At 44.3% G+C, this 10,954-nt stretch overlaps 1 protein-coding gene across 1 annotated transcript; it reads right to left on the bottom strand.

The window, feature by feature from the left end:
• Positions 1 to 4,576: 4,576 nt before the first annotated feature.
• On the bottom strand, positions 4,577 to 7,177 carry LOC110048963 (trace amine-associated receptor 8b-like). The gene has a single exon (XM_020754725.2). It carries the CDS (start codon positions 7,047 to 7,049, stop codon positions 6,132 to 6,134), a length of 918 nt encoding a protein of 305 aa, XP_020610384.2. The 5' UTR covers positions 7,050 to 7,177; the 3' UTR covers positions 4,577 to 6,131.
• Positions 7,178 to 10,954: the final 3,777 nt, after the last annotated feature.

The following is a 10,954-nucleotide window of genomic DNA, read 5'->3' as shown; positions in this document are numbered from 1 at the left end:
CGTGATATGTAAACAAAAATGAAGGAAGCACGCGGACTGGTAAGCCTTCTTTTAACGACAAGCTGATTCGTCTGTTAAATATGTGTGACCAGTATGGTCAACAGATCTTATATCATGGAATTGAAAGGAACTGCATAAAGGAAGCATTATCACACTATATACAAAAATGTTCGTGTCCTGCCATTAAGTCACTTTCCGATAAGTCTTAATGTGCAAGAAATTTCACAATAACAGCTTTCCAAGGTAGAATTACAAGAAAGAAGTAATATGGGCTGAGTTCAGGCTCCAGCCGGAAGGGTGTGACTGCGGTTGGAAGGACTGGGAAGGAACTGGGTGAGAGTGAAGTGACCGGTCGGGGATGGGGTGGGGGATGAGGCGTCAAACATGGACTGGTACGAATGAGATTAACATTGCAACACATCACTTGAGACCTGGTTGTGTTGATGTGAAAGCCTGCCGGTTTGGCAACGGTGTCTAAACTTCAGCCTGGAAAGGTACAACAGCAATGTGCGCGTTTGTCTCAAAACAAGTTAAAAAATAAACAACAGTGGAAAGCCATGTCTTCATTCTTGAAATACACGACAAAATACATTGTTACACCTCCAACTCAAATACGTTTTCCGATTGGAGGAGAACGTGTCACGTGTCTTGGGTCAAAACTCACTAACTCCCTAGGGCAAACAAAACTTACTAACTCCCAAGGGAAACAACTTGAACTTTCGACTCGCCCGTGATCAGGTCGTGTTCCTTGAAACCGCGGCAAATTTGTGTGGCAGCTAGCGTCAAGCAAACGATTTTTTCGCAGTTTTTTCTCTATTTTTGAGTTGGGAGGTATAACAAAACACTTAATGATTGGCCCCGCGGGAAACAGTGAGTTTTGTTTCCCCTCGACCTCATTGTTGCCCTCGACTTCGCTTCCGGGAACATCGTGGGTCTGGGGGAAACAAAACTCACTGTTTCCCATGGGGTCGGTCATTAAGTGCTTAATGTACAGTTAGGAGTGAACTCAACAAGTAATTTATCTGGATTACATTTTACTAACAATTTTTGTGAACAGAAATTTGAAGCAAACATGTTCTAATAAAAATATTACTTTACCAAATATTGTAACATTAAAGGAAACCTTTTGTTTTTCGTGTCTGAAACAGAACCTGAACATTGAAATTCTGCAGTTTATAAGAATTATGTAGGTTAAAACAAAAAGTTAATGACGTTTGAACGTCGTGCTGATGCTCTACACGTACTTCTGATAAAATATTGTACTCACAGCGTTGATGATTACAGTTCTCAGTATTCAACCGAAGTTTATCAAGGTTGTCACCGGATAAGTGGGTAACTGCACCATCAGAAATTAGCACTCTTATTACTTTGTTGAAAAGTGCGAGAGAAAGCTTTTCTTTTCCCTTTGTTTGGAACAGCACAAAACTGTATTTGGGCATTACTTGAATTCCTGTCACAAATTTCTATGCTTCAATGCTATAGAAATGCTATAATGTCTGATGTGATTTCTTCAACCGTTTTGCTATATCTGATGCTGGAAGAGTATTGAGATGATTAAATGACTCTTTACCTGTTGTGGTTATGTATATTAGTGACATTTGTAGAGAATGTTGGTTGCTCAAGCAAGACCTTGAAATGGCTCAGTTGGTTATTAATACACTCAGTTCCAGTTTTGGCTGTATTAACGTTAAGTTACTTAGTAAAGTTGTCTTTTTTTAATTCTTAAGTTTTCGAAAATATAAGAATCACCATATAAATTAGCCTTTAACACGTACAATCTGACGCTTAAGCGTGTCAAGAGGTCCTCCGGATGTGTTGACAGTTTTCTGCCCTTGAAGGTGGATCACCCTAGCCTTGACTGTAAAAACATAAAAAGCTGTCCTGGAGAGATTGATCTCAGCATTCCCAGTGTTAGAGTGCTTGGGGTGTCTACGTTTGGCAGTGGGGTTTCAGGAAACTATATTGCTGTGCTATCAGCGGGCGCGAGTGCAAATTGTGCCGGTGTGGATCATCGATACGTCCATGAATAGACCGAATCCGATCGATTGAAAAGCAAAACTGAAAGTGACATACATGCAAACTGTCGGTCTCTAGAATGCTCATTGAAGGCTTGACGATCTTGATGAATGCCTCCTGAAATAGAAGTAATCATAACAGATCGGCCAAAGAGAACAGAAGAGCTTCAAAACTCAACCGTGTAGACCTCTTTCTGATCACTATTTTCCACAGCAGGCGAGCGTGAGTCTCACTGATTATAACAGAGTCGCTGATTGGCTAGACTTTGAGTTTATTATATGCACGTCGGTAATAGGCTGTTTCTTGGTCGAACCATGGATGGAGGGATGGATGGAACAAAAATTATCAAAAGTTTTCAAGAATATGTGTAGTGCCTTCGCTAACGCTCCGATAGCAAATGTTACATGGCCGCTTGGGGAAATTAACTTTATCTTCTCGAGCTGATGGTGTCACTCACTCGCTCGCTGCGTTCACTAGTGAGAGATACCACGAAATTCGTGTCCTCGCGCGGTCATGTAATATCCTCTACTCGTCGTTTAAACATTTTGTTTTGCGTCATAATTGTTGCCCCGAATACCAAGAACTGCAATGAGGCCCTTTCCACACTACGCCGGAGGAATTTAAACTGGAGCTTTATTTCGACGGTTAGGTCTATCGTCCACACTAACCCGTCACGAAAACAGAGCTTTTCGAAAATGCTCTTCAAACCGGAGGAATCTGAAACGCCGGTTTTTCGTTTTCGTGTGGACGACAATGATGAACGACGAAACGCTTTTCGAAAACGATGATGTCACCGTGATTTCCCTGCCCGAGTATGGCAAGCCGTTTGTAGCAAAATTTAATCCTTGCAATATATGTTTAATCCTTTACATAATGGTTTTATTTAAAGATAGAAAAAGGCATTCAATCCAATGGTAAATAAAATTTTTGGTTCAATTCAATCTTTTAATTTTCATGATTCAATCCAATACCTGGAATATTGATTCAATCCAATATCTAAAATATTGATTCAATCCAGTACCTGGAATATTGATTCAATCCAGGGGATTCAATCCAATACCTGGAATATTGATTCAATCCAATACCTCGAATATTGACGCAATCCAATCGTAAAATAACGAAACAAACAACAGAGTAACTTAAACGGTTCCAACTTGTACGTTTATTCTCCTCGTGATGACGGTATGCGAATATATGCTTACAACACGATCTCGATAATACGACGGAACAAAACAAAAGGCTCAAAATACAAAATCTCGTATTACATGTCAATTGTTAACTCGGGTAACACAACATGTCACGGTCATGCAACTATTAGTCTCTTAACAAATGGACTTAAAGAAACCTGCCATGAATTAAAATTATATCCATACTCTTGAATGATTTCGGTTCCTTATCAGGTAAGCTGTCGAAACCCCTCATATCTTCTAAGCCATACTCTGTCAATCTTCTGTGAATTGTCCATCGCCAAACTCCAATCATCTTTGTTATCGTTGTCCAGATGAATCCTAGTCCTCAAAGTTCCTCGAGCACCTCAACAGGAATTTTAAGAAATGGTCTTCCATGATTTCGTCCTTTTTCGCTTTCTATCGTAATGGAATCCGCAGTAACAGTTGACGGAGTAATAGCTCTGCGACGCTACACACTGAGCACATCTACAAAAGCGGCAGCAATGGAATCTAAATTTTCCGTGTCCCTTGTGTCTCGGTTGTAGCAATGTCTCATTTACCTAAGCAGACTAATGGTTTGAACAAGAACTTCGGCGTGCGCGTCTGCAACTTCTGAGTCAAAATTCTCAAAAATTATTTCCGTTTTATCCAAGATGTCTGCAAGAAACTTAGGAAGCTCAACTTCTAAATCTAGTTCTCCTTCGCCCGCTATGTTTTCAGTGCTCTCTAGTGCTCAGTTACTCTCGTTCTTGTTGGCCGCGCTCGGCCCAGGAAGATTGCATCAATATTTGGGGTATTGGATTGAATCAATATTTGAGGTATTGGATTGAATCAATATTCCAGGTATTGGATTGCATCAATATTCGAGGTATTGGATTGAATCAATATTCTAGGTATTGGATTGAATCAATATTTTAGGTATTGGATTGAATCAATATTCCAGGTATTGGATTGAATCAATATTTTAGGTATTGGATTGAAACAATATTCCAGGTATTGGATTGAATCATGAAAATTAAAAGATTGAATTGAACCAAAAATTTTATTTGCCGTTGGATTGAATGCCTTTTTATATGTTTAAATAAAACCATTATTTAAAGGATTAAACATATATTGCAAGGATTGAATTTTGCTACAAACGGCTTGCCATACCCGAGTTTTCCTCAAACACAAATCCAAAATGACCGACGATTGTTGCGTTTTCAAATTCCTTCGGAGTAGTGTGGACGGGAAACATTTGGTGTAGTGGGTTTTCAGAGCGAAACCTCCGTTTTTAAATTCCTTCGGCGTAGTGTGGACGAAGTCTTAGTTTCCTACGCGGACGCTCTTTGGGCAGTGCGTGACGAGCCATAAGAACGTGCGCGTGAGGCTGTAAACCAAGAACCAACATCAACAGTTTTAAAATTATTATTTCACGTTATTATACATTATGCCATAATTATAATTTATTTATCACCTCACGGAGTATATATCGTTTTTAAGGCGATTATATTGTTTTTACGCAAACCCTCTCCAAATGCAACTTTTAAAACAGTCAATATTCGAAGGTAGAACTCTCCATCACATCTGCGTTGCAGAAATACAAACAGAAAACACCTTACTTTGTACAACAACACTTCATTTGATGACCTCAAACCAGTTCGTATGAATGTCACGGTTGTTGTAATTGCAAAAACATTGCCCAACTGTTTCGTCTTCCAATGCTCTAATTTGTTAATAGTCCTTTTAAAAGGTATTTTTGTCGACAGCTGTTTTTGCAAACGCATCCGTCACCCCTACGTTTACTTTATATTTAATGTGGCGATTTCATTTCGTTGAATTGGAAACGACATAATAATGACATTCACTCTTATTAACTTGTCAAGCAATTAAGTCAAGCAGAAAATGGCTGAAAAGGACTTCCACATGTATGGCCTTCTTAGGTAGATGTGGAAGGCAATTTTATGGTACCAGTTTTTCATTCGGGCTACACACTGACTCAGTCACATGCCCACTTTAATTTTCAGTGACTGTGTTCTCTTTGATCTATAAATTACCTCGCTGCGCGTATGTTAAAGCTTGTCTTTCACATTCTGACATAATGAATAAGAGCACCTGAAATGAATGACCTCTAATTTGCATTTCAAGGTTGCTTTATGTTAATGCATGCGCTTGTGCTGAATAAGAGCTTTACACGAAATTTGTTTTCCTCTAAAGTGGAAGTATGTAAGACCGGCCAGTTCCTCGAACTTTGCGCAGGACCAACTCCAGAGACTCTCAATTATATGGTTTACCCAATCAGTGTATAAATGAAACCTTTAGTTTAAGTTTTCAAGTTTTAGATCCTTTCAACTACTCCTGCAATTGCTTCGAAATATGAAACTGCGCTTACGTTTAATGTAAACGTCTTGACTGCTCCAATGGACCGAGATAAAAAAAAAAAAAAAAAAAAAAAAAAAATGAGAGAATCGATGTAGATGGACAAAATCGTAAACCTTCGTAAATTCCGATTTGTGCTAAGAATAATTTCGTTGTTTCTTATGTCTTTAATCTAAATGCAATCGTTGGCTGGAAATGTGAGATAAACAAAGAGCAAGGGCAATGTGACATGGTTATTGCTCGTGTTTAAGCGTTGTCGGCAAGGATTCTTTCCTATTTCTTTCTTAATGTCTTTCTTTAAGAGCGCGCCGTAAACCAAAGGATTAACTGCGACATCAAGAATCTTTCACGAAAGGTTTTACTCGGGCTGTATATATGGCGTTTGTCCATCCATGATGACCATTGATTCACTGGTTGGTTGAATGTTTACGAAGGTGGCTGATTAATCTGATGTGGGTGCATGCATGCAGAACTGTCTGGTGCAGATTGTGCAGATTGTGATCGGGACGATAGTGGCTGGGTAGAAGAGTCAGCAGCTCTCGCTTTCCGTGCTGCCCGTTTGCTTCGGCCGTGGCTCTCCGACGCTGTTCAGCTGACTTGGCCTTGCCCGTTGACGGTCGGTTTGAGGTAAGGTCTTCCCAGGCTTCGAGAGGAAATCGACATGTGAGATATAAACGAGCTTATTTCTCTCTTTATGTCTCTTTTCAAAAGGGCGTAAACCATAGGATTCACTGTGGAGTTAAGAACTAGGAGACAAGTCACGACATGGCCAGCTTTTTTGCCTGACACTGGGCAAGACAAAGTATGGCATAAAACTGAGAAATTTACGATCACGTAGCATCCCAAAAAGAAAACGACTAAAGCAATTATGAAGCGAGCTGTGTTGGGAGTTCGTCGTCTGCGGGAAGTACCGGCTTCCGTGGACGAAAAGTTGGACTGAAATTGTAGTTCTATTTCACATGCTTGGTGTGACTGTGCACGAGCTGCAACTAGGATACGAACAACAGCATAGAAGAGCAGCACACAGGATACGATGTCAAAAGCAGACACGCCCGTTAATCGCAAAACTTTCCAAGCAGTCTTGGAGTCGGTGACGTACATTCCAACGCATAGTGACAGAGAAATCGCAAGGGGAATCAACCATGCTATCACGATAACCACTCTAGGGCGTCTGTTAGTCATGGAGGTATTATATTTGAAAGGATGAACGATGGCGATGTAACGATCCCAAGTCAAGGAGCAAAGATTTGATACCGAAGAGTGGAGGAAGAACCAGAAGAATGCTATGTACACCCTGGTGTTACAAGCCGTCGAGTTATGACAAAAATATCCTGATGGATAAACAGCGATTCCGACACTAAAGTCAGCCACGGCCAAGGAAAGGACCAACCAGTTGGCCGAGAAATGAAGGCGGCGAGTTTTGGCGATAAGAAGGATTACAAAGCCGTTTCCGGTTGCTGTTACGACTGAGAGAAACCAGCCGATAATGTTGAACCAGTTTTCCATTTCGCTTTAGCTGTCAAGCGAGGGACATTTTAATGAGCAGGAGGCCGGTAATGAAAAACTAAACGTGGCGGTCATACTTTTCAGAGGAAGTGGTACGCGATGTTTTCTGACGGTGCACCTGACAGAGAGATAATTTTGTCATGACAGGTGTACTTCAAAACACGTAACCGGTATGTTAATTTCACCGACTGCTTTTAAATGCAAATATTGACATCGTCGTTTCTGAAACAGTAGTATAGGACGTTAATAGGGGTCGTAGCCAATCAGAAGGCCGTGCATATCATTAAAAAAGGCTCTCGACCAATCAGAGGGCAGTATTTTCGATTTGCATAAACAAGATGGTGGACGTGTTTTTAAATATGCGCCTGCAGTGGCGTCAGCAGTCTTTTGCATCCAGGTCATGCGCGTGCTCAAATAAGGCGATAGACAGGAAATGAGTTTTAACAATTGATTTTTTTTTATTGATTTTACAGGAAGTAAAAAATTACAATGGTGCGTATCCGTATGGAAACGACATGTAAGTGTTCGTGTCTACGACGCGTTTGTCGAAGACGAGTCCGTAGTGTTTGGTGTGTGTGATGACCTTGAGATGTTTGGTGGCTGGGTTTCTGTAGAAGAAGTTGGGGTTGACGACGGGGATGTTGCGTCGTTCACCGTCCTCGAGAGGTTGTTCGAGTTCGTCGAGTAGATTTTGTTTCATGACGTCATAGTTGAGTTGCCTGGATCCTCGTACATTGAGGGAGAAGCCACGCACCTTACAGCACACTTTTCCATTTTTTGTCTTGTACCCGTAATTCTTGGGTCCTGCTGAGGTGAAATCGATGATGTAATCACCGTCGTCGAGCTCGTTGGTCATCTCTCCGAGGTAATCGCCTAGCGGAACGTCGGCTTGACCTGGTTTGTGCGAGTAGATGACGGAATCGGTGTCAAAGTAGAGGACTTGTTGTTTTAATTGTTCCAGGTAGCTGTATAATTTGAGTCGAGCCCAGCAGGTGGTGAAAGCGGCGACGAAGATGTTGATTCGTCCGTTATCGGGTTGATTGTCTTCGAGTTCGGCGTGGACGACCTCTAGGGCTTCGTCGTTGGGGATTCTGACTTGTTTTATCTCGTGGAAGGGATTGGAAACGAGTTCGAAGAGGTGCGCTGCGGTGTAGACGACTTCGGTAGTGGGTTTGTGTAGGTTTTCGCCGAACTTGCCCCAGAAGGAGTTGAGCATGAGTTTGGCGGTGGCTTTGCGTCCGGGATTTTTCTGGATCATGTCCGGATCGAGAGCGATGCCTTCTTTCTGGCGGTATTGTTGCACGTACTGTACCCTGTCTTGGGGGGTGTGACACCAGTTAGGGTAGCCGGCGGATTCCTGTTTGATTTTTAGCCAGGTGTTCACGTAATCGGCGAAGAGTCCTGTACGGCGTTGTCTTTCCGGGAAATGGTAGACTTCGTGGATCTTGATGAGTGTGTATCCCATGGCAACGGCTTTCTCGATTTCGGGGGTGCACCAGGTCCCTCGTAGCGTGCGTTGCTCGGCCGTGTGAGAGCATCGATGTGATTTCTCGAGGAGGGGTTTGTTCATTTCGTGTTCCACGCACGATCGACAGAGTGGGAAGGTGAGTTTTTTCTCGTGCCGAAAAGGTAGAACGGGATGGTAAAGTTCGTGAGGTGGTAGTATGTCCACTTTGGCCATACCGAAGTAGTGATGGATGTCTTGGTCGTCGGGGTTGACGATGACTTGCGGGTGTCCTATGGGGTATTTGCTTCCCTTGTTGACCCAGGGGTAGAGCGACGTCACGTCGATGTACTTGATTTTCTCTCCTTGAGCCACGTCGGCCACGTGTTGCAGTTTGACAGCGTTCGTGCGTCCTCCGAAGAAAGCGTCTCGGGGTTCGAGCGGTTGGACGATTTCGAACGTGTCTAGAAACTGGCTGAGATCAGGGTCGGTTTTGACTTCTAGGGCCCAGTCGCATTCCCACTTGACGCAGAGCTGGTAACCTTGGCGACTGAGAAGGTCGTGTTTGCGGAGTGTGGCCTCGTAGACTTCCTGCATGGTGCGATCGGCGTGATAGATGGGATATCGGTCTCGATGGGTCGGGAAACAGCGAGGACATCCGTGCCATAGACATCCGTGGAATTCGTAGACGGTTCGAGTGGTCGGATCGTATCCGTCCACGAGCTGATTGGCTAGTCGTACTTCGCCGCCGTTTCGTACCGTGAGGATACGATCACCTTGACCCGTGCGTTGCAACGAGTGTTCTTGCCAGGCTAGCCATTTCAGGGCTTCGACGGACTGATTGGATCGGGCGCCGTGCCATCCTCGCGGGGGTCTGGAGGCGATGGTGTTGAGCGGGACGAGTTTCTTGCGCCAGAATCGTTGGCAGGCGGAGGCGATGGTGAGGCATTTCTCCATGGGGTCAAAGTCGGCTTTTTGTTTGAATTCTTGCCGGAACTTTTGACAGCCCGCTTTGAGGAGTTTGACGTCCGACTCGCAGTAGGCTTCCATTTCTTCCCTTAGTACGAAATGGTAGTCGTTGTCGACTTTCTCTTGGTACCACTGTTCGAACTCGGCTTTCTTTTTGGCGGACATGCCGTCGGGATCGTACATGTCTCTCGGAGGCATGGGTCCTTCGTACGCTTGGTTTTCTAGGGTGTTGAATTTGTGCGGGAAGAATCCTTTACGCAGTTCGGTGATTCCGAAGGTGGCGGGAAAGTTGGCCAGCGGGAACGGGAGAAAGCAGAGGGAATCTTTGAAAGTCAGTCTGTCGGATTTCAGGGACAGTATCTTGGTGCCTATGGGGATTTGGTCCGTGACTTCTCGATGGGTGGCGTAACAGTGTTGCAGGATGAACATCCCGTCGTAGCCTTTGAGATTGTGAAAGATGACGATGACGTTCCGTTCCTTATTGTCCTGGTCGACGGTGAGGGATTCGAGGTGTTCGAACATGTCGGCGGTGCAGTTGGGCCCGTAGAAGGAGTGACATATCTCATCTTCGTCGTCTTCCAGGCAGAGTAGAATGGGGGTCTGATTCCCTTCGGCGTCGGTGATGGCTTCGTAGTCGCAGTACACTTGAAGGGGAGGGTCTTTGTCTACCCAGACGCTCGTGTCTGGATCGTTGGGTCCGGGTTCTTCGAAGGGTCGCCCGTTGACTTGGTCGCGGGGGACGCGTATCCTTTCGGGCTCGTCTTCGTCTCTGGGGACGCGTTGGATGTAACATTGGTGCTTCGGCAGATGGACTTGTTTTTCGCAGATGCGGCATTCGCCCCATCCGCACTTGTGACCACGGGGACATCTTCCTCGCTTGTTCTTGCGTTTAAGCTCGTAGACGTGACAACACTTCTCACACTTTTTGTGAGTGTTGCAGATGGAGGGGATGCTGAGACTCTGCCGTTGCAAGTGGTCGTTGTAGCATCGGTCACCGAAGAATTGTCTGTGGCACAATCGGCAGATCTCAGTGGGTTCGGGAAACTTGCCTGGCGCTAGGGGTCGTTTTTTCTCGATGAAATCGGGGCAGTCTTTTCGTTTGCAGGCGGGACACCATTGACCGAGGCAGGGATGATGATGAAAGTCGTCGTGATCGTAGCCTCGATTGCATTCGTCGCAGAAGTAGGATTTGCCGATGAATCCCTTGAACGAATTGCATCCGTCGTAGTGATCGTCTTCTTTGATGAGACGAATGATCTTGGTCGAGGGTTCGGGTCCCGCGTAGATGATCATGTGGGGTGGGTCGATGGACATGACTTTGAGCTGGTAACCAGGTAACGCTTTTTGAAATTGTTGCAGTTCGTGAATGCCGCAAGGTCCTTCGGGAACGTTGGCTCGACGGTGGAGGTCTTTGGCCAATCGCTCTTGGACAGGATAACCCTGTTTGAGATTGTAGTAATCTTGGTCACGTGAATTCTCGTTCGCGTCTACC

Source organism: Orbicella faveolata, unplaced genomic scaffold, assembly GCF_042242905.1.
Source record: "Orbicella faveolata isolate gen_17 unplaced genomic scaffold, um_ofav_v1 contig_36, whole genome shotgun sequence".
Lineage (NCBI taxonomy): Eukaryota > Metazoa > Cnidaria > Anthozoa > Scleractinia > Merulinidae > Orbicella > Orbicella faveolata.
The sequence above is the reverse complement of the archived record's forward strand: the minus strand, read 5'-3'. Positions and strand labels throughout refer to the sequence as shown.